The sequence below is a fragment of the Nyctereutes procyonoides genome, unplaced genomic scaffold, assembly GCF_905146905.1.
Source record: "Nyctereutes procyonoides isolate TBG_1078 unplaced genomic scaffold, NYPRO_anot_genome, whole genome shotgun sequence".
Taxonomy (NCBI): domain Eukaryota; kingdom Metazoa; phylum Chordata; class Mammalia; order Carnivora; family Canidae; genus Nyctereutes; species Nyctereutes procyonoides.
This window is the reverse complement of record NW_026575049.1, coordinates 8,748,662-8,772,552: the sequence shown is the minus strand read 5'-3', so window position 1 is coordinate 8,772,552 and position 23,891 is coordinate 8,748,662. Positions and strand designations below refer to the sequence as shown.

The 23,891-nt window shown below is 42.2% G+C and overlaps 1 protein-coding gene across 2 annotated transcripts in view; it reads right to left on the bottom strand.

The window, feature by feature from the left end:
* The window catches only part of IRAK3 (interleukin 1 receptor associated kinase 3), a 51,595-nt gene that overhangs the window by 10,729 nt on the left and 16,975 nt on the right, over positions 1-23,891 (bottom strand). For both annotated transcript variants that reach the window (XM_055328397.1, XM_055328398.1), the window contains exons 3-8: positions 23,743-23,807; positions 23,065-23,119; positions 21,656-21,807; positions 17,671-17,735; positions 12,917-13,031; positions 11,776-11,894 (exon numbers count right to left, since the gene is read on the bottom strand). In XM_055328397.1, coding sequence (XP_055184372.1) covers positions 11,776-11,894; positions 12,917-13,031; positions 17,671-17,735; positions 21,656-21,807; positions 23,065-23,119; positions 23,743-23,807 — 571 coding nt within the window. The remainder of the gene's footprint in view (positions 1-11,775; positions 11,895-12,916; positions 13,032-17,670; positions 17,736-21,655; positions 21,808-23,064; positions 23,120-23,742; positions 23,808-23,891) is intronic.

Below are 23,891 nucleotides of genomic sequence, written 5' to 3'. Positions count from 1 at the left end.
GATTCTATTTATTTATTCATAGAGACACACAGAGAGAGAGAGAGAGAGGCAGAGACACAGGCTCCATGCAGAGTTCCAGACACAGGACTCGATCCAGGATCTCGCCCCGGGCTGCAGGCAGCGCTAAACCACTGCGCCACTGGGGCTGCCCTTGAGTCTTATTTAAAACATAAAAGGGCACCTGGGTGGCTCAGCAGGTTGGGCATCTGCCTTTGGCTTGGGTCAGGATCCCAGGGTCCTGGGATTGCCTGGCATTGGGCTCCCTGCTCAGCAGGGAGCCTGCTTCTCCCTCTCCATCCGCCATTCCCCTTTCTTGTGCTCTCTGGTTCTCTCTGCCAGATAAATAAAAATATTTTTTTTCAAAAAATTAAAAAAAAACAAGTATCTACAGGTAAAGGCAAGGTGCTTAGAGTCAGTTTTGTCTCCTTGTCACAGAAAAATCTTAATAATCACTTAATATCTTGGCTGACAGTAAGGTAAGCATCAGCTTACTTTTACCTTCAAAGTGCCACCACAGCAGGGATGGGAAAGGTTAAGCCCATGCATTTCACATGGCCCACAGCCGGCATGAGTCCCAGCCTGCCTTTCTCTGGCAGTGTGACCACTGGGGGGTTACTGTACCCCATATGCCTCAATGTTGTCCTCACATGTGAAATGGGGCAAACAACAGAATTCACAGAACTGAGAACGTCAGTGAGGGCCTAACCCTTCAGTCTCATATCAGTAATCACAGTTCTCAGTCTTCTCCTTGCCTTGTCTTTTCTTCATATATTTGAAACACGGCAGCTTCTAAGGCCAGCCTGGGTCCAACTCATCTATGTCACTCATCATCCATCTCACTTGGAAAATAGTGTTTTGTTTTGTTTTTTTAAAGATTTTATTTATTTACTCATGAGAGACACACAGAGAGAGGCAGAGATACAGGCAGAGGGAGAATCAGGCTTCTTGCAAGAAGGCTGATGGGGGTCTCGATCCTAGGACCCCGGGATCATGCCCTGAGCCAAAGGCAGACACTCAACTGCTGGGCCACCCAGGCGTCCGGGAAAATACTGTTGACTATCCTGACAAACCTCTGAACATGAGTCCACGAGAGCCAGCCCCTGCCTTCTCTCCAGCTCCAGATAAGAACATTTAGTTCATAATTACTTCTTCCATAGGTATGTGTGCACTTCAGTTGTTCCCACCTAGGTGGGCCTTCTGGAGACCCCTTGATCATTTCGGAGGGCTGGGGGCTCTAATGCAGGGGCTTGCAGCTGTACCAGGAGGTGAGACGGGCAGAGAGGTCCCATTCCCAGAACCCCACCCTCTCCCCCTCCACTTCTGCTGCACTGACCGCCCAGCTCTCTTCTGCACACATCCCCACCCTCTGCACGCACATGCTTGATTTCAGAAGAGGACAGGAAAACCCTGAATGCCAGAGTTTCAGTGTCAAACATCTCGCCCTCTTCTTCCTCAACTCAAGCTCTAAAAAGCTTAAACCCACAAGGATGCAAAAGCTGAATTTGTAAAACACTTAGAATTCCTGAAGAATAGATCTTTCCTGGGCACAAAAGAAAAAAAAAAAAAGGCAAGCATCAAAAACAAAATCCACAATCTGATTCTTTTATTTGACCCTCAGCAAAGCTGGTGGGGAGCTTTGAGCAACTGTTGACTCACGCCTCGGACACACTTAAGGAAAGTGGGGTAACCACAAGGGGTGACGCAATAAAATCCACAGAGGACTGTGGGCCAGTGAGAGGGCATCAGTAAGAATCTAGGGCACTGCATTTACACTTTCAATGAAGATAGTTGATGAAAAGACAAGTTGTTCACCAGCAGGCTTTAGTGCATAACACGAATTTTGAGTGCAGTGTTCTAAATAAAAGTTCTAAATAAAAGTCAACAGTGGCTGAGGAAGAAGAATGTTCTGTTTTAAGAAAGTAGGAACTTCAAAAGCCCCGTCAACAACGAGCTCTGCCCGGATTCCTTCCCTCGCTGCAGCCCTAAATAGAGCATTCATACACCGCCTTCAGCCATCATACAAGGTCAATGGAATACGTTTGTCCCATGGGGGTAAAGACAGACCAGTAAAATAAAGACAACATAAAATAACTACAATCATATAACAATATAGTTGAACAAAGGGCAGCTCTCTAGCTACCGTGCTTACCAAGGAGATAGACAAGAAACACGTAATGGCCTACACTGTCAATTTAGGGTTTTCACAACCTATTTCTTCTATTCTTTCCCACAAAGCTACTTGCTGAAACACAGACCATCACCTTTCTAGATAATTCTTTTTTTTTTTTAAGATTTTATGTATTTATTCATGAGAGACACAGAGAGAGGCAGAGACACAGGCAGAGGGAGAAGCAGGCTCCCTGTGAGGAGCCTGACGGTGGGACTCGATCCTGGGACCCTGGGATCACGCCCTAAGCCAAAGGCAGATGCTCAACATCTGAGCCACTCAGGTGTCCCTCTAAATAATTCTTCTAGTAGAAGGATTGGGGTGGTACACGGAGGAGACGAGGAAAATCCTACACAAGGTGGTCAGTTTGCATCCTGACTCTGGAGGGTAACATATTTCATCTCTCTCTTGCCAAGGGCCTCCACCACAATTCTCTCTGGGGACTTGAACCTCCCAGGGTACAAGAATTGCTTTCTTTGCTCACCAGTCTTTCTCCTGATTTAGCCAAAGCCCAGGGGCCTAAAATGTACATATAAACCATGATGATGCATCTAGATTATAGTGCAGAATTGGAATCTAAGTGCAAATACACATTTGACATGTAAGCACATGACTGGTTTTTAAAAATATGAATTTTTAAGGGATTTTAGGGGGAGTTATTGGTGCAAAGCAGCCTAGTCCCTGAGTGCCTGGAAAACTCTCTGGAAAAGTCTGGACTCCAACAAATTGGACTCAGAGATAAAGAGGACCCGCCGGCCTCTTCATGACAGACTGAGGCAGCAGGACATCTTGCCGTCTGTGTCACTGCTGTTACAACACCAAGACACTCCTCTCCAGATGAGGCAAGATCCAGCGTCTCAAGGAACTTATAGGCTACTGAAAAAGGGCATACACTCCCCACCCCAACCTTCAGCATGCAATATATCTGATGAAGCTGAAGCCTTTTGTTCCCCCTTTGGATTGTACAACCTTCTGCCTCTCTTCCATTGAACCCAGACAGGACTCAGGGACAGTATTAAAGGCTGCTGTTGCTTTACTGATGACTTATGAGACCTACGCTCAGCCATTAAATGGGTATTCCTGCATTAAATGTGAAATTTGGTCTCTAACCAAACTAGCATGACTTCCTTAAGGCTCAGTTTCCTCGTGGTTAAAAAGATCTGAGAATGCTTACCTCTCTGGGTTGTTACGAGGATTAAATGAAAAAATGTAATCAGAGTTCCTGATACACAGGGAGGGCCTCGGAATATACTCTGAAGGATGTAGGCTGGCCTTTGTCCATCCTACACCTGCCTTAAAATCCCAAGAAACTTGGTTGGGTATCTGTAGAAGTTCAAGGCATCAATGTGAAGTGACAAAGGTACAGGGGGTTGCAACAATGACCCCGGAGATCTAAGGATCCTTGGGTTAATTAGTTTCAGGGCATCTGCTGAGTTTCAAAATAGTTCCAGAGTTCTGAAAGAACCTGATTTAAAGTATCATTTCCAGATACTCTAAGATCATGGAGAGAAAAAAGGGGTGTTTGGCACAGATGCGTGCATGCGTGTATGCACGCCTGTGTATAAATAAATGAATGTTGGGGTTTAGAGACACTGACGATAAACAAAAATCAAAGGAAAAACTTAAGTTTATGTATGATTTAACTGCGCTGGCATCTCTTCGGAAAAAATAGACATATTTGGAAATTTTATAAGAAGGGAGACACTTGAGGAAAATAGGGAAATCTGAGGGAAAAGAATTTTTATATCTAAAATGTTTCCGAAAAACAAAAGTGGGTGTTTTTTGGGAGGTGGGGGGAGATGGGAAAGGAGAAGGAGGAGACTCGTCAATTAAACAATGAACCAATCAAACCAACAGACTTTGCATTCCCTGCAGATTTTGCATCCCTACTAGACACGTAGCTGCTTCTTTGCCACACCATCAGGTTTGGGGGGAAAGGCGGAGGGGCAAGGGTGTCACGGTCCTAGGAAGGGGCCACCGCCCTGTGGCCTCCCCGCCTCCCTCCCAGCCACCAGGGTTCTCGTCCCTCACGAAGGAAATCCCCCATGCACCCTACTACCACCAGGCGTTTCTGATCCAATTCCCTTTTTTAAAAATTCATTTGTGAGCACATGGCTTTCCCCCTCTTCCCTTTCCTAGACCACCCCCCTCGTACGAAAGGCTGTTTCATTTGGCAGGAGACACATGGCAATACGGCCGGAGAACATGATCTTATAGGAAACATTAGAAATGTTCACTGAGATTATCTCGGCTTTGGAAACATTAACAGGAATGAATGCCTGGGCTGAAAAATGCCGAGGATAAAATGCATTTCAATTTAAAATCGTTCATAAATGTGAAAACAATTAAGCTGGCTAAGGGATAGGCTGGAAATAACAAGGAGGTTTACTGCTTTCAGATGCTTTTATGTGATCCTGTAATTCAAAAACATCTTCGTTTCCCAAATAAGAGAGACTTTGCCAAGAACAGAGACTTCAACTCTTCAAGATTCTTTTCTTCAAATCCTTTTTCCTCCTTAAATTCCACCATCTGGAAATGAATTTTGTTTTTATAACATTCTCTTTGAAGAGTTCAAATTACTAAGACATTTTTGGGCTAACTAAACCACCAGACTTCTTGAAAATACCTTTGAAATGTGGGCTTGGCTTCCTCCTTGGGTGTTCTGCAGCTGTGTCCTTGACAGTGTCTCCTTAGAAGATATTTATTCTCGCTGCTTGAACGAGACGAAGATTCCGAATGCAGACTTTCAGGCCTACTCTCCCTCTCAAAGCCTCCTGCCTACCACTGCCATTTTTGCTAGGAATCCAATGTCAGCATTTCCAAACTTGCACATCCTAGTTACGGTCTCTTCCCCAACCAATCTCCCGGTCTCTGCCCATGAAACCAGCACGCTCCCAGGAATCCCGGCCAGGAACACTGCATTGCCTCAAAAGATCATGATTGTTGGACCCACACAAACATGGAACTCTGCCTCCTTCCCCATCTACAGACACGGGACAGAGGCAGATGACAAACCTCTGTGACTCTGAGATAAGGCCAACGATGTGCACACTCAGGGCTGCTGGGAGGAGTGAGTTATTCGGTGGGCTTTCAGGTCAGGTGTGAAGTCAGGCTGGCTTTCACAGAGTTCCCTAAGTTGTCTGCAGCTCATCGGCTGCCCCGACTGCATGAGCACGTACCAGTGCAGGTGGGATAGACGGTGCTTATCACTGTCTGGGCACTTTCCCTTCACCTGCAGAGTACTCTTCTTCCCTCCCTTATTTTCATTCAAATCCCCTATTGCCGCCTACACAACCCTTCCTCCATGAAGTCTGCGCCCCACCACTCTGAATTCCAGTGGCACCCCCTTTCTCAAAGTTCCCACAGTGCAGCCTGCACTATACCATGTGGCGCTTGCTCAGAGACCAGCTTCTGTTGTTTACATAAGCTTAAAGTCAAGCCTATAGAAGACACCAAGCAAACATCTGTCGATATAATCAGTTTGTTAATTAAGAGAATTTGAAACCATAAGTGGACCCAGACCACTCTGCACATGGTAGATTTATGGCCCAAATGCTGCCAAAGCATCTCTTCCTATTTTCTTGGCAGACATCACTAACTGAGTTCAGAATGCACCCACCCCCAGGTTCCCTTTCAACCTTGCAGGTGGGAAGTCAGTACCAATCAATCAGCGGTGGAATGTGAGATGAAACAGGTTTGTCATCACTGCTAGAGTGTAATCATTTCCTTTTCAGATGAGGTAGATGAGCCCACATGCTCGAAATGACTTGTTTTTTGCAAAATAGCTTGCTAATGGCCGAGCCAGGACTGAAGCCTAACCCTCCTTTCTCTGTTTGCTACTCTTTCAATTTACCACAGTGAACTGAAAAAAACACCCTTTTATTCAGCCACTCATAAAAGACTAAGAAACTGTTGATTACCAAGCAAAAGTGAAATGAAATTTATCTCTTCTTTTCCTCAGGTACGTACAGATCATTGCAGTGGCAAAATAATGGCTAATGGGTGAGTCACAGGAAGACAGATTTTTAGCTCAAAATAAATGAAGTTGCAATCGTTAGGGTTGCACCCCAATGGAGCATGAACAACACACTGTGCAAGGGTCCAAGGACAGGCTGGATGAGACATGTAGAGACGGTCTCCATGAAGTAGGAGGGATTACAGTTACTGCCAAGCCTTGGCCTGGGCTTTGCATTCATTATCTCACTTCATCCCCACAACTCTGGGAGGAGGTGCAGTAGTCACCCATTTCCAGACAAACCCTTAAATAAAAATTTTAAAAAAGCATGATATAGAAGTAAAAAATAAAGCATTATTAAAAAGCCATAGCCTCTCCATCTAAATAAAAACTTGTTATATTTTGATAGGTTTTCATCTTCTGTTTTAAAGTAGGCTCTGTGCCCAGCACAGAGCCCAGTACAGGGCTTGAACTCATGACCCTGAGATCAAGCCCTGAGCTGAGAGCAAGAGCCGGTGGCTTGCCCGGCTGAGCACCTAGGTGCCCCTTAATCTTGTTAAAAAATTCATGAGTTTGTAGTTTTATAAAGTTACAACTGTATACTATATACTAGTTCAATTTGGCTTTTTTCACTTAATCTTACTTTATGCACATTGTTCCATGTTATTCCAAACTATTAAAAACATTGTTTAGTAAAGTCAAATAATGTATGACAAACTCTCCTACAATTCATCAGTTTGAGATCCAAATGCAGAAAATAAAGGTAACAGTATCTTCCATTTCATACTCCATCAAAAAAAAAAAAAAAGGGCACTGACTTCGTCATCCTAGAGAAGGTCACTGTTAAACACATTTTGAGATGTCCTTTATCGAGCCAACTATCAGGGCTGTGCAACGAAATGACATTGCTTCTAGAAGCCGCCCTTCCTTACAAAGAATGAGAAAATTGATAGGACACAGGCAGGAGAACAGGAACCTCAGATTTTCCTCAAAGCACCAAGCTGTACAAACAGGGACCAAGAGCCAGGAAGGCCCAAGTTTAGAGCGGGGTGAAGAGCTCATTTAAAAGATTCGGAAGGGTAATCTGGGTCAGCCAATTCACATTTGGTCAAGACGGCTGGAGGCTGAATGTCATTACCGTCAGATGTTCGGTGCCCTGAATGAAATGAATTGGTCTCATTCCAGGGTCTAGAGAACAGGTGCACACAAGGAAGGGGTGGGGAATCTACTGTTAGAGTTGGTACTAATTAACATCCTTGCTGGCAGGCTCAGCGGAGAGGACAAGAGTTCACTGGCTGGAGAAGGGGCTGCTTTGTTCTGGAATAGACAGGGACACACCGATGAGTCCTCTGAAACCAAAATCTCAGAGAAATGCCCAGAGTCCAGGAACTCCACATCCTGACATGTTCCCGGGGTGGACATAGTCTACAGATGGTTATGTTTGAGTCCTCGAACCCTTTGGAAGATCCCGAAAGGCAACAATCATCAGCAGCCCCTTCACCAACTACAAAAATGAAATACGTTGTTAGCACATTTCCAGTTTAAATCCTGCCTCTTCCATGAAATTCTCCATCTCAGACACTCTCTTGTGTCCCATTGGGACCCATTCTCAATCTCTCTTGGTGTTGCGTACCTGTAATGCTGCTGGGCACTCTGTCCGGCAGGGTTACTGGAATTATTTTATAGTTGGCCACATCCAGACAAGCCCCTGAGATCTAGCCTGGAAGAAATAGCCTCCTTCTAAGTATGAGACACTGTAAGAGACTCCACAATCATTCTGTTCCCACCTATAGTCCCAGAAATGCTCCAGAGTCCCTCGTAAGAGCCTAGCTTATCCTACCAAGGTCCTCAGGCTGGTTCACCCCTGCCCCCCAACATTCCTCATCCCTCCCAGAAGCCCCTTCCTTCATTCTTGTCCCTTCCTCTCCACTCAACCCATCTGTCTCGCTTTCATTATACTCTTGGCAACTCTTTACTCGACTCTTCCCCTTGAACAAATGATTGCCTCCACTAGGAATATTCTCTCCTGTCCTTTCAACCAGCCTACTGCCTTGGCCCATTCCCATCTGGGCTCGGAACTCTGTCATTAGAACAAGGCTTCTCAGCCCAGGCAGGCATTGGGCATCTTTAGTGGTGCCCTATATATTTTTCTGTGTTTGTGTTATTGCTCTGATAACCAGGTTGAGCCTTCAAGGACAAGACGATGATCACTGACATCTATCCCATGTGGTCTAATACGATGCTCTGCATACAACAGATGTTCCATAAGTATTTGTAAATTAAAATAAACATGATTTTCAAAATGTTCAATAAACATGTTGACATAGAAGTGATTTTTCTTAAAACAGAGCTTAGTTTGTGGGTCTACTTCTCTCTCTCCTTTTAAAGATTTTATTTATTTGTTTGTTTGTTTATTTATGTGAGGCACAGAGAGAAAGGTAGAGACACAGGCAGAGAGAGAAGCAGGTTCCCTGTGGGGAGCCCCATGTGGGACTCTATTCCAGTCCCTGTGGGACTCTTTGGCCTTGAGCTGAAGGCAGATTCTCAACCACTGAGCCATCCAGGTGCCCCAATGTGGGTCTACTTTTCAAACACAATAGATAGATGATAGAGGTAAGTACCATGTATAGAATGTTTGTGTCCCCCTCCAAATTCATATACTGAAACCCTAACCCCCAGGAGGATGGTATGTAGAGGTGAGTCCTTTGGGAGGTGATTGGGTCAAGAGGGCAGGGCCCTCACAATTGGCATTAGTACCCATATAAAAGAAGGCCCAGAGAGACCCCTTGCCCCTTCCATCCTATGAGGACACAGAGAAAAGATGGGCATCTATGAATCAGAAAGTGGATCCTCACTAGACACAGAATCAGCTGGTGCCATGGTCTTGGACATCCAGCCTTTAGAACCATGAGAAATGAAAGCGTGTTGTTTATAAGACACCCGTTTTCTAGTATTTTGGTTATAGTGTCCCGAATGGAATCAGACAGTGGGTAGAAGAGGGGTAAGTAAAAAAACAGATTGGCCATCATATCTCTTAGCCTTTACCACTGCTATTCCTACCACGTCTTCACTAATTACAAGAGCAGCTACCATTTGATGAGTGCGTGATGAGTGCATACTCTTTGCCAAGCACCATATGTATTTTATTTCATTTAATCCTACGAGATAGATGCTATTACTCTTATTAGTATCATGCAGAGGGAAAAACTGAGGCTTCCAGAAATTTGCTGAGAACCACGTTAAGCGGAGAGTCAGCTTCTTAAATCAGATGTCTCGGAGACACCAGGAGATAGTGAGCTAAGAGGAAGGGGTGAGAAGGTGGGGAGGAAAGTAGATGAAAAAGAAAAATGACTTGGTCCCGTTTTGCAGAGCAGAGGGCAGTCAATCTGTCCCCGGGAGGGCAGTGGCTGCAGGGGTGTGGCTCAGATCCCTCTTTCAGGACCCAGGGACACCACAGGTCCCCAGCCAGGGAGGGGTGGCTGTTGACAGCGCACTAACCCCTACCTGGAACCTGCCCTTGGTAGGAGGGAGCTGCCTCGTCCAAGTCATAGTCACAGCCCCACACGCAGGGCTAGTCAGCCGCAGGGGTGGCAGAAGCCCAAGTGCCTTGCTGCACTTCGGCAAGTCCTCAAAGGGCCACCCAGCACCAGTGCTCCCCAGGGCGTTGATTAGGCCTCCACTCCAAGACCCCAGCGCAGCTTCTCCAGTTGCCCCAGTCCACCTTGCTCCATCCCTCCCTTACTTCTGTGGTTCCTGGGAGCGCTCTAAAAAACTTCCTGCCGGCGAATCTGTCCTCTGAGCCTACTTCCTGGGAACCTGGCCAAAGACACCTACCCACACGGAGAAAGCGGGTATCAGAGCCAGGGCCTGAGCTCTCACCTGATCCCTGGAGAGAGATGCTGCTGGGCAGGCCCACAGCTGCGGCGATGCTGGCTGGGCCACAGGCTGAGCACGGGTCTGGACCCCTCCACCCTGATGCTCCCTTTGTGCCAGTGGGTGCCTTTCTCTGCCCTCATCAAGTACCAGAACCTTGATGCTCTATCACTTCTCACCCCTCTCCCATCAAGCTCTCCTTTCACGAAAGGATTTGATGAACTCAGTCACCCAAAAGAAAAATGAATAATATTAATGTATTACTGCCTGCGGCTGAAAATAAGTGAGGCTCATTTTAAGTATAAACCAAAGGAAGGACAGGTTTACAGGAAAATGCTGGATATTTATTTACGCAGATACGACATACGTGAGCATCCACTGTGCTGAGCTGGTGGTGAGGTAGGGGGATTGCCTCTGCCCTTTGGAACTGACGCCCTGACACCGTGGCTGTGCATCTGGGTCCCAGGTCCCAAGAGGGAGCACCTCTGATTCTATGGGGCCACCAGAGCTGATGAACTGTCACACCGCCATGGGAGCAGATGGCCCTGGCTTGTTTCTGCACACCCCCAGGACTCAGGAAAAATCTAGAGTCTTTTTATATAGAGTTCATTTCACCAGAAACACAAAGAAGTAAGCAACCAGTCCCTCTTTTGCTCACCTCAAAAGCACACTAAAAGCTTTTTTTTCAAGATCCCAGGGGATGGTTCAGAAGAGACAGAAGCCTTTTAAATTCAGTTATCCCTGCTAGGCAGCAAAGGTGTATTTATCTACTTTTGGACTGATTCGAGATGAAGGGCACACCGGAAAAATTCACCAGGGGGATTTTGCTACAGAGTATCTACTCTCTGTCTGAATGATTCTTTAGGTCTAACTGGAGAAAAAAGAAAAAAAAAAGAAAGAAAGATGGAAGACGTTGCTTCTAATTTTCTCATGTCTCAAAAATGAACAGCAGAGTCCCGGCTTGGCTTGTCACACATGAATAGGTGAAGCTATGAGGCTGCAGGCTCCGTGGAATCAGCAAGACCCTGGGGACTCAGTGACAAAGAATTTTAATTACCGTCTACTGTCTACTGCTGTTATCTTGCTGGGAATCTCCATAGAAGTCACTTAACCTTCCCTTAAAACTCACTTATGAAGAAAAAAGGGAGATTAATACAGGTTCATGTCAAAGTTTAGTGTCAGGCATAATTAATAAAATACACAAAACTGTCTATCCTACGTTGTTCGTTAATAATTCCCAAAGATAATATAAACTCTCCCTTTGGCCATATAAATGTAGCTTTTTACATTGGGTATATACAATTTTCATTAATAAAAAAAAATGACTCGCTATAATGTACACCTGAAACTAATTAGGAGTCATATGCCATTATACTTCACTAAGAAAAAAGTCAGATTTTAAATACTTAGATGAGAATTTTTTTTCTTTTTTAATTTTATTTATCTTGCGAAAGAGCGAGCACATACACAGCAGGCGCGGGGGGTGCAGGGGGAGAGGGAGAGAGAGAATCCCAAGCAGACTCCACACTGAGCATGCGGAGCCCCACACAGGCTGATCCGTGACCCTGAGACCATCACCTGGAGACCATGACCCAAGCCAAAACCAAGAGTTGGATGCTTAACTGACTGAGTCATCCAGGTGCCCCCTCTTAGATGAGAATTCTTAATCCTTATACACACATACCAGGGAAACTGCAGGTAGAAAATAGCATGAAGTCTGACTCACCTGTGCTGATGAAAAGGGCTTTCGGGTGCAACCTCAAGCTTTGGGATAATTTACCTTGATACACTGCCACAGATGACTGAGCATGGCTCCGTGTTGTGCAAGTACTGAATGGCTCTGGCTGTTCCCAATAAAACACTGATTCGAATGTGCCAAGAGAGTGGGGCCGTGTTACCCTAAAAAGACAACAGTAGTTGGTTTAGGAGTGGAAGGTGTGTACCCACACCTAGAGGTATGCCAAAAGAGAAGCAGATGGTGAGGTGGGGTGAGGTAGGGGAAATGAACATTTTGGTTTGCCATAACCTATTTGTAATTTGAGATAACGTTTTCCTCTACTACCAACAGTTCTAGGCCTTTTTGTAGCCAATGGGAATATCCAATAATTTTAACATTAGTTTAATCAAAATATGGCTCCTAAGGTAACTAGGTTTAAATGTTTACTAAATAAGGGGCCGCTAGGCGGCCCAGTTGGGTAAGCATTTGACTCTTGATGTCAGTTCAGGTCTTGATCTCAGGGTCATAAGTTCAAGCTCAACAATGGGATCCACCCTGGGTATGGAGGCTACTTACAGTATTTTTTCATTAAATAAGATTAAAAAATTACTTGTGGCATCATAGTGTGGGTAATTGAGAATACTCTGTTTTTACACTTACCCTAACTAAAATTTGACCTTAAACATACACACATACCAGGGAAATTGTAGGTAGAAAATAGCATGAAGTCTGACTCACACTTCATTCATATTGAGAATAAATTTTTAAGCTTCTCTTTCAAAAACATGAGAAATCAGGCATTATTCAACCTCTTTCTCTTTAAGGAGGCTCTATCACCTTTATGTCTACCCTTTGTACTGAATGCTACTTTGTGCGAAGCTATGTGAGTAAAAAATAAGGGTAGTTAATGTAAACTCATTTGAGATATGGAATCAATCAATAAGGAGTAAGGACTCAGCAAGTCTTTTGGCCACCGTGCTGCACAGCACACAGTCACTCACGTATTTAGGCAGGATTTTTTTTTTTTTTTAGAGTAAAATATTAAATCATGGAAAGTCCTCTACTTCCTTGGGAAACACATTGTTGGCTATTCCTTCATGTGAATCCATAGTGGCCTGCTGGATCCTTCAGGAGGTTTCAGCAGCTTCTCCAGGGCTTCAGGGGGTCAGAGTATCAAGGGGGGGGGGGTCAAGGTGTGACTTACTACACACTGCAATCTGTCAGAAAGGGATCCGTTTCTCATATATGGATATACCAAGCAGAACTTCTCATTCTCTGTAAAATAAGCAGCCAACTCCAGTATGTTTGGATGATGAAACCTTGAGAGAAAAGATGTTTAAATCCATCAGATTATTTATTCAAATAGGAAACGAACCGCACTGTGGTCTGGGGGCGATAGGGTGGGCTGGGGAATGGGTATAAAGCAGAATATAGATTTGGCCCAGGGGGAAGTAATCTCATTGGACACATGGCACAGATTTATTCCCCAAATTGGTCTAAAGAGCGCAGCTCCGCTGAGCAGAGAGTCTGATACAGGCCTCGATCTCACGATTCTGAGGTCATAACCTAGGCAGAAACCAAGAGTTGGACGCTTGGCCAACTGACCCACACAGACGCCCCAAAACTATTTCTTGAATGGCTGTATCATCACAGTGGAACCCAGGTAACAACTGTGAAATATAAAAAGTGAACTTCACCTGTACCACAAACTCAGTTCAATTTAATTATTTATCGAATGCCTACTATGTTCTAGGCATGTTTGGGGATATTAAAATAAAGCTTTTTTTTTAAAGATTCTATTTATAAAACCTTATTATTAGTTTCTTCAATGGCAAAACTTTCCTATAAAACACACATATGCACGTCTTCAGATTTCTTTCCTTCCTCCTTCCTTAAAGAAGTATGTCTTGTATGTGTGTGTATGGACCCGCACAGAGACATATTTTACTTTTAAACAGGTCAAAAATGCCTATGGCATAAGACCCCTTATACCTAGTATAATGCAGACTCTCACTACAAAATGAAAAGCAGTGGACTGAAAAAGAATTGAGCTGGCGTATTTGGCTGCCTAAACAACTGATCTATACCACTGCCTGGTCCGTCTTGCACCTTAAAATAATTCAGAGACAGAAATCTTTTTTGGAAAGCAGATAGCAGACCTCATATAGACACAGCCATGGCCTGGTGCTCTGCTCTCCTGCTCACAGAGCAAAAATGACCATTTGCTTATTTTTATTTTTTTTATTTTTTATTTTTTTTTCATTTGCTTATTTTTAGATATGACCAATCTAGCAGAAAAACGGACATGGTACAAGTCAGGGAGGTGTGGAACGTGGAGCAGCCATAGAGAAAGACTTTGTATCTACGGACCCTTCTCACCTATCCTTTCACTACAAATTTTGAAGTCAATGGGATTTTAGATTATATAGAGCTCAATGTATGCGGATACAGTAATTTTATTTTATTTTTTTTTTAATTTTTATTTATTTATGATAGTCACAGAGAGAGAAAGAGAGAGAGGCAGAGACATAGGCAGAGGGAGAAGCAGGCTCCATGCACCGGGAGCCCGATGTGGGATTCGATCCCGGGTCTCCAGGATCGCGCCCTGGGCCAAAGGCAGGCGCCAAACCGCTGCGCCACCCAGGGATCCCTGGATACAGTAATTTTAAAATCAATTCAACAAGTATTTGTTGAGTGCCAGCTGCAGACAAAACCTGCCAGGAACCATGTTGTAGTACATCAACAGACTTGAACGACAGACAAACCTGGTTTGAATCTCTGGTCTTCTTTTTAGCAGCTGTGTGAACTTGGGCAAGTGATTTAATTAATCTCCGTGAGCCTGTTAATCTTTGCTATGGTCTGAGTTGTGTCTCTCCCCGACACACCTTCCCCCTCCCTCCACCCAGTTCCCATTTAAAGCCCAAACTCCAATGTAAAGGTGTTTGGAGAGGCCTTTGAGAGCCAGTCAGGGTCACGATTAGATCCCTCATGATGGGATCAGTGCACTTATAAGAAGAAAAACTGGAGAATCTGCTCCTTCTCTCTCCACCATATCTGGACAGAATTAGAAGACCCTTGTCCGCAAGCCATAAAGAGCACTCCATCAAGAACCAAATCTGCCTTGATTGTGGACTTCTCAGCCTCCAGAACCACAAGAAAGTAAATTCTGTTTAAGTCACCCTGTCTCTTTTGTGATGACAGCCCTAACAGAAGAATATTCTTCAACTCTAAACAATAATTAAAACATCACTTCCCAGAACGCCTGAGTGGCTCAGTGGTTGAGCATCTGCCTTTGGCTCAGGTGGTAATCCCAGGGCCCTAGGATAGAATCCTGCATCGGGCTCCCTGCGGGGAGTCTGCTTCTCCATCTGCCCGTGTCTCTGCCCCTTTCTGTGTGTCTCTCATGAATAAATAAGTAAAATCTTTTTAAAAATTTTTAAAAAATAAAACACCACTTCCCAAGTTTCTTATGAAAATTAAATGAAAAGTTAACTACTTAGCCAAATGTCAGGTCCTTAAAAATTATTAGCTCCCTTCCCACCCCTTGGGAAAGGAGAGAAAAAAAGGAATCAGATGCCACATCCCAACGAGTTTACAATCCTGTCTAAGGGACAATGGTTAAGAAATTCCCTTAATATTGAACTAAAAAAAACTCATCTTCAGGTCTCAGCTTAGACGTGACTTTCTCTGGAGCTCCCAGGTTACCACGCTTCCCTCTCTCAGCACTCTAAACTTCATCTCACCACTTCGCTTACTGAAATTGCCTGTTTACTTATGTACTTCTCTCCTAACCCCACCCCAGGCAGCATGTTCTGGGAGGAGAGGGCTATATCTGATTTATTCATTAATAAATATCTGAGAAGGAGACTGAAGATGATTTAGGAAAGGAGTTGGAGCTTCTCAAAAAGGTAGGATCCACTTCCATTTCCACATCTTCAAAATGAAGATAAGAGTATTTACTTCACAGGACTGTTGTAAGGATTAAAGAATACATGTAAAGTACTTGGAATAAAGCCTAAAACTAAATAAATATTAGCAATATAAATAATAATAGCACACCAAGAATATTCAAGATCATAGAGTGGTTAATTCTCTCTAAAGTCATATATAAATACCTTCCAGAACAAATCCAACTGGATCAGATATATAAATGTAGAAAATGAAACCATAAAAGTACTTGAAAAAACCATGGTAGAATTATATTATAACTTTTCACTAGAGAAGGTCTTTGAAACTGTGATATAAAATCCACAATCCATAAAAGAAAATATAGATTAAATTCAACTACATTAAAACCATTTCCACAGAGCAAAAACTAGAATAGGCAAAGACAAATGTCAATCTGGTAAAATATATATATATATATATATATATATATATATATATATTTGTATTTCATAAGATTAAGACTAATTTTCTCTAATATATAAAATGCTCCTATAGATCATTAAGAAAAATACCAATAGCCTAATATTTATTTAAATGGGCAAAGAATAGCATCAGATATTTCACAGAAAAGTCAATATGTCTCCTAATATGTGAAAAGATTCACTCAAAATACACGAAGAAATTTAAACCATACTGAGAAACCATTTTCACCTAGCACACTGGCAAAAATTAAAAGTTAAGAATAAACGGTATATTGGCAAAAATATGGGAGTCAGGAACTCAGATGTATGCCTCTGTAAGTGTAAATTGGTACTTCTTTTGGAGGAGAATTTGGTGTTATGCAACGCATATAACCATTTGACCCTGTAATTATATTTATGGGAACTTAGATATACTCAAACAGGTACAAAATAACATACATACAAGCTTTCCTTGTTGCAGCATCATGACTTTCTAATATTAAAAGATTAGGAAAAAACCCTAAAACTCCATCAATATGAGAATGGGTAATTAAATTACAAGACAGAATACAATGGAATATCAAAATAAGCGAAGTGAACAATGTATCTCTGCTACCCCTGGTGTGAAAATAAGAAAACGAAATACATACATGCTCATGCATAAACTTATCTCTGGGAAGACATACAGAAAACTGGTAACTGTTGCCCTTGGGGAAATCAGCTGGGTGGTTACAGATAATAGTGGGGAAAAACAGTCTGTTTTTGGTTTACCCTTTGGCACATTTGGAATTTTGAAATATTCCGACTTATTATATATGCATTAACAAATAAATAAAGCTTAAATACAGAAAGCTTCTACTATTATGATTTGGGTTTTAGTTATTTGTTGACTAAATGATATGCAGTAAGTTTTTTATGATTAGACTTCTAATGTTTTGATTTCTGGTCTGGGGCCTAAAAGAAGGATGTAGTACAATGCCTCCTCCACCACCACCCACTTCACATATTGCTTTAGAAAACATCTGAAAAGAACATTTTCTTTTCATAAAGGGTGATGAGTGAGCTCTATAGGGTTAAGGGCCTTCGATGAGCAAGGCTGCACAGCTGCAGATATGAATATATATGAAAATGAAGTCATTTTAGTTTGTCTCTGAGGACTCCCAGGCTCATGAATGAATTCCCAGAAAATAATATGCACATCAAAAGCACTTGATTTCTTTGTCTAAACTCTCTTCCTGAAGAAGGTTATACTGATGAAACAGTTTCTTGACTAAAATGTCTCTAAGGAAGGGGGAAATGGTAAAATATATACAACTCTAATGTTCTAGGAGTTATTTTACATTCAGCCATGTTAGTCGCACATGATTTAACCCACTTCCTGGTGACGGTTTCTTGTTAAAATGTGTTCAAGTGAATTATGTGAATGGTCTATTTTAAAATATATTCTCAGGAATATGCGAAAGCAGATGTCAAAAACATACCCAATGTTCAAATATCCAACCCACATTTATTGCATGCCAGCCATGCCAAGCACTGTGCTGTAGAATCAAAGATGCAAAAAGATGAAAACCAGGCACAGAGGGAAAACTTGCAGACGAAATATACTCACAGTAGTAAAACTTCAAGCTCAGATAAAAACCGCTTCCATTGTTTCTTACATTGCATTTTTTTCTCCTAAATATCACACAGAAAAATAAGAAAAGAAAATTAAGCAAAGGATCTGTAATTCTGGGATTCTTAACCCAGGCTCTACAGTCTTCCTGAAACACAGCTGATGTTTTTGATGTAAATGCATATAAACATTTTTCTGGGGAAAGGATCCTTAGCTGTCATCAGATTTGCAATAATCCATCAACTCCCCAGCCGATTGAGAACCACTGCTCTTGAGTTCGAAGTCTTTCATGCAATGTGTGACGTTGCTATAGTTTACATTCAAACCCTTTTACCATATTCTGTACGCATTTTCATAAATTCAAAAGTTTTATATATGTATTTAAATAAAATCCCATGCTAGAACCTGCCCACTTGATCTCACAGAGAATCCAGTTTGTCTTGGCTGCATTCTGGTTAGAAGTGATTTTACTAATATGGCATTTACCATTTGGGTCATTTGGATATGACGATTCCAGTTTACCTTTGTATTAATTTTGAAAAAAAAATGGGCTTACTAAGACATTGAAAAATATAACTCCTTACTTCAAAGGAGTTTCAGAAGCTAGCCCAGTGCCTGACACGTAATTGAATAAATATGAATTATTTATTAGTTTATTGAATAAATTAATGAATTCGATGATATTGTATGAGCACCTACTCTCTACCTGGTATTGTTCTTGATGGCTTGCTAACCCTTATGTACCGGCAGGTCTCTGCATCTCCAGGTCCTAACTTCTACTAAGAAAGAGTTAAATATTCTTAGGCTCCATCAGCTGTAAGTTTCTATCATTTGTAAATTGAAAGACAGGGCAGGGTTTTTAGAGCTCTGTTCTCAGGAAGAAAGGGAGAGAAATCCAACAGGAATTCTGGAAGCTATTTTCCAAGTTAATCCAGGAAGTCAGAAACAATAAACTAGGCTAACAAATCATTTTCAAGGACCGTTTTATGAGAATTTACATTTTAAAAACCCATTGTCCTGGGAGCCAGGTGGATTGGGTCTCAGTCCTATTTCTAACACTCAATATTTGTGACTTTGTGTCACTTAATATCCGTGAGGTCATTGTTTTCTTAATCTGAAAAATGAAGGGGTTAGTTTTTGTGTTCATGCTAACCTAGTACTCTTAATGCTCAAGGTTTGGTCTGTGAATGAGGAATCATTTCACTGGGAGCTGGCGAGGAATGCTGAATCTCAGGTCCCTACCAGGTGTGCTGAATCAAAATCAACACTGTAAGAGCTCCAGGTGATCTGTACGCACCTAACTCACGCATCTTGTACGTTCCCCCACTTCAGTCCCTTGAAGAAAGGTTATTGGAGTTAATGTCCCAATATTACAAAACCACATTTCTTTAAAAAACAAATGCTCTGTGGCTAAGTCTTCATTAAATTATCCCATCTTTCCTGATGAGTGTGTGTGTGTGCGCACATTCGTGCACTTAGGACTTTGTACGGACTCTAAGTCTTTGGTAACTTTGTCAGCTCTTGTCTTTTTACTCCTAGAGATTAGCAACTACATTCATCAAAAGGACGTACATGCGCCATTCAGTTCACCTAATGAACACTTATTGAGCAACTTCCATGGGCCAGGCTCTGTAAGAAGGCTCTGGGATACAAAGATAAATAAGACCCTTCAAAGAAAACCATCTAGTCCATTGGGAGAGGTGGATGAAGAAATCAGTATTAGGAGATAATGCTATGATGCTGTGGCTGCACATTGGAGGGTCACCAAAACCATACCGGAAGGCAATCAAGCAAATGATCATTGTGGGACAGGAATTCTGGGACAGGAAACAAAAGAGATCTAAAGGCAATGACATTCCATTCTGAAACCAGACCCCTGGAAGGAAAAAACTGAAAACCAAAAATCTCCCCAAAGGGAGTGTGAGTTGGTGGCAGCCATGGAGAGAAGAGGAAAGTAGATGGCTGGAGCCTTTGGGGAGGGAGGTAGCCCTGGGGGTCAACCCTGAAAGAACATACAGATGGGGCCGGGACACATGGCCCTAGGAAAAGCTTCAGTTAGACCACCTCCAGAGTAACCACCTTCTTTTTGTTGAATGGTTTTACCAGTAAAGTTTCATTTCTTTTTTCTTCTTAATTTTTTTTAAAGTAGGCTCCATGCCCAACACAGGGGCCTGAACTCATGATCCCGAGATCATGACCTGAGCTGAAATCAAGAGTTGGATGCTCGACCAACTGAACCACCGAGGTGCCCAATGGTCTCATCTCTTGTGTCCTCAGGAATCTTGAAGCACCCATATAGAATCAGTGGGGTAAAATGCAATTTAGGGAACTGGAAAAATCAGATTAATAATTAAAGAAAAAAAGAGGGGCTTTGTAATCAAAGCTGCAGAGAAGGGATGGCTTAGCTCCATCCTCTTCCCTACCTCCCCAGTCCTATCTAACTGACCGTGAGATTTGGTCCATTTCACCTCATTTCTTAGACACACCTTCTCATGGCCTCTGTCCTGGCTCAGAGCAGTGGGTCTCAACACTGGCTGCACACCTGAACCACTTGGGGAGCTTTTTAAAAATGCTGATGCCTGCCACCACCACCACTACTCTGACCTAACCTGATGCTGACGGGAGCATTTCAGAAAAGGTCCCGGGGTGACTCTAACATTAGGGTTGAGGACATTAGTTTAGGCCCCATCCATGTCTTTATCACACATCTTGAAAAATCCCTCTTTTCATCTCCAGTCTAGCCCTTGCCATCTCTCCTCCAATGCCTCTGCCGGCTTCTAGCCCATCATCTAACCTGTAATCAAAGTTCTACTTCAAAAAACACAAGACTAGTCCTTTCACTCTCCCACTTAGAAACCAGCCACAGGCGTGACCCGTCATTCCAGTATGGTCTGCCACTACCTTCCCACCCGCACCCCCACACTCCAGGTCTCCTCCATGGAATGATCTGTTACTCTAACGCCTATGCTATCACACACATACCTCCAGGCTGCTGGGCCGGCTATTACTTCCCCCCAGAAAGCACTTCCTGTTCCTTGCTGCCTGCCAAAATTCTACTCATCTTTCAAAATCCAGCTGAAAGGTGACTTCCTTTCACCCACTTTTCCATTTGTGTGTTGCAGAAATGTTTATCGGGTAGTCCTTCTGTGCCAGGCACTCTTCTGGGTGCTAGATGTGCCCCTGCTCTGGCTGTCTTGTTTATGCTCCTGTGGCCTCCTTTTACACAAATCTCTGCTCAAGGACTTCTCACTCTGCAGGTTAATTTTTTCTTTACTTGATTGTTTGCTCCCTAAGACTGAGCCCCCTGAGGACAGAATTCCGCCCTATACATCCTTGCTCAGCACCCAGCCCAGCGAGAGTTTAATAAATGTTTACTGACTGTTGACTAACAATGCAGAACATGAAGAGCAGCTCTTTTGGGTGTTATGTGTGCACCCCAGTCTCCTTCCTGACTCCTGAGTTTGACTCCTCAATACCTTTCTGCTTTATTGGCTGCAGCCACTCAGCTTTCTCAGAAACTCCTACTCTGCTCATTTCCTTGCTCTTCCTACTTGAGGTCTTCTCTTTCTAGCCCCCCTGAACTGTGATAAATGACAATTTATAAAGTAGCACCCAATATCAGCCTGTGGCTTAGCCGATGAAGCTACCTGGGGCTGACCCTGCCCATCCTAAAAAGAGCAAGAAAACTGGAGCAGACCAGCACAAGCAAAGTGCCAAAGGTCCTACAAGGCTTTTCAGAAAAAGTCCTCCTCCTTCGACACATCTGGGGATGGGAAGAATTTCACTTCCACATTCCTGCAAGACAGGCATTCATTTCACAGTCTTTTCTCCCGTCACCTGAGCTCATATATCTTATTTCCATTTATGAAACTTTATTTTCAAATATACCTCCTTTCAATGTTGATGAAAAATGACACATTCTAGTATGAAATATGAGCAAATAAATGGAATTGATATCCTGTGATAGTAATTCTTTCCATACCTGTTTAAATAATTTAATAGCATATGTTCGGTTTTGGATCTCCGCTCTGTATACCTCAAAAATCTCCCCTTCTCCAATTAGGAAGTCTTTGTGGAAATTTTTGGTTCCATCTCTGATATTTTGAAAGCTGATGGAGGATTTAAACAATATTCCTTAGGAAGGAAAGTGGGGAGAAGATAAGTTACTCTTTTTCTTTTTAAGAATCAATGACACCATTATAAAGAACCAGGGCTTCCATATTAGAAATACATCAGAGCTCAGCAGAAAGCCAGCCGTGCAAGACCCAGGAACCAAAACCAAAAGCCCACCATATGCTCTCTGCACTTTTACTTTGGTCTGGCACCCACCATTCCACAGAGCAAATGGCTTTTTAGATTTCTGAACAATAGCCGTGTGGTTCTATCATCCTTCCAAAGAGGTCAGCCAAAGAACGTAGTTAGGGAAACTTTTCCAAGGTTCTATTTCTTCATCATTAGATCAATAGGTTGCTTTTAGCTCACTATGAACCTAAAACTATTAAAAACAAAAAACCTCTAAAACTATAGAAGTGGAAATTTTGTTATGACTAAACAATATTCTCCAAGCATGACTGATAGAAACATTTTTCATGAGCCAAATCCTCTAAATTCTGAACTTACTTCCTTAGAGTAAATTAGGAAGATGCTTCAGCTTTTCAAAAAATCATCTAAAGCAGAGATTGGGAGAAAACATTTAAAAAGGTAATCACATACATATCCAAAGGGAAAAGCAAAGCAAAATCCTTCAGAGCCAAATTTTGGCTGTATTTCCACATTTGGTGTTTGATGTAGATCTTATTGTTAAATCTTAAAGGACCAAAACCTTACCCAACTTTTCTAATTCTCTTTTTGAACCAAAAAACATGCAGATCTAATGGTAAAGCTGAGGCAAAGCAGCCTTAACTAGCCATTAAAGTTTATCAGAATGATTCCCAGGTAGAACTAAATTATTCTCCCTACTAATAAAGTAATAAATCTGATATGGAAAATAATGGGATTTTCATAGTGACCTTCAACATCTCTAAAGATCTCCGCAAGGGCTATGAAAATTTCTAAAACTATATAAAACCCAATGTAATTTTTAAATGTTTTTCTATGACACATAAAAATGCAAATTTCACTAATGGAAAATATGAAACCCCTTGAGGAAGAGACCACTATGTTCCATTGGCCAATGGGATTTTTTAATATAACCATAATATATCATCCATCAGAGCTCCGTGTTGGTCAAAACTGCCGGTATTTCAATATCCATGAAAATTTGACCCTAAACCTGCATATTTTTTTAAACCTGCATATTAATGAACAGCTAATAGGTTGATTGGATATTCCTCCCTGTAAATTAACTTAAAGCAAATCATGATTTAAAGTAAAAAAAAAAAAGTTTTTTACCTTTTTCATTATGTTTAGGAGTAAGCACATTATCCGTTGTGACATTGGCTGTTTCCTAAGAGAGGAAATACACACTGAAATAATTCCATTTCATAAGTCTAGAAAGAACAGAACCTTAACAGAAACCCAAAGCTCCCCCTGGACTATACAGTGCAATAGAGTAGAATTTAATTTAGAAGAAAGCTAGTAGAAAGCAAAGTTACTTTATTTAATTCAATAGTATTCATTGTCATATATAGTTAAGTCTTCCATACTACTGCAAAAACTCAATGTCACGGTTATATTCAATTTTAAATGACTTCTGCTATAAAAAAATGATCACTGCCAATTTATTTGCTCCAATAAAATCCAACAGTAACATGCAAAATGCCAACTAGAACAGGAAAATTAAAAGCTGAATTAAGACAAATGCATAGCTCACAGCGCTCTTAATAGTTCTAAGCCTCATCTATGACAGATCACTGCGAGGAGAAAGCTCTTCACTCTTTCAAACACTCACAAATCTCTAATTTCCTGAATCCTCAACTAAACAAAGAGTAATGAGAGAGCTAAGGTTTTTCTGGTTTTAGAAAAAGTGCCTGCAAATCCAGCATTTTTCTGTCTGACAATTTCATTCCCCATGCTCAATTATACATGCGACGGAGTTCAAGGTTCATTATCTATGCACATACACTCTACCTTGGGTAACATGTTTGGAAATCCATCTCTCTGATGACTCTGCTCTGAAGGATTCAAGGCTGTTCCTGCAAGAGAAATAGGGGAGTTAGATACAGAAAAATGTTATGTCTTTATTAAGCACATTTTTCTTCCTTAGACTGTGAAAAAAC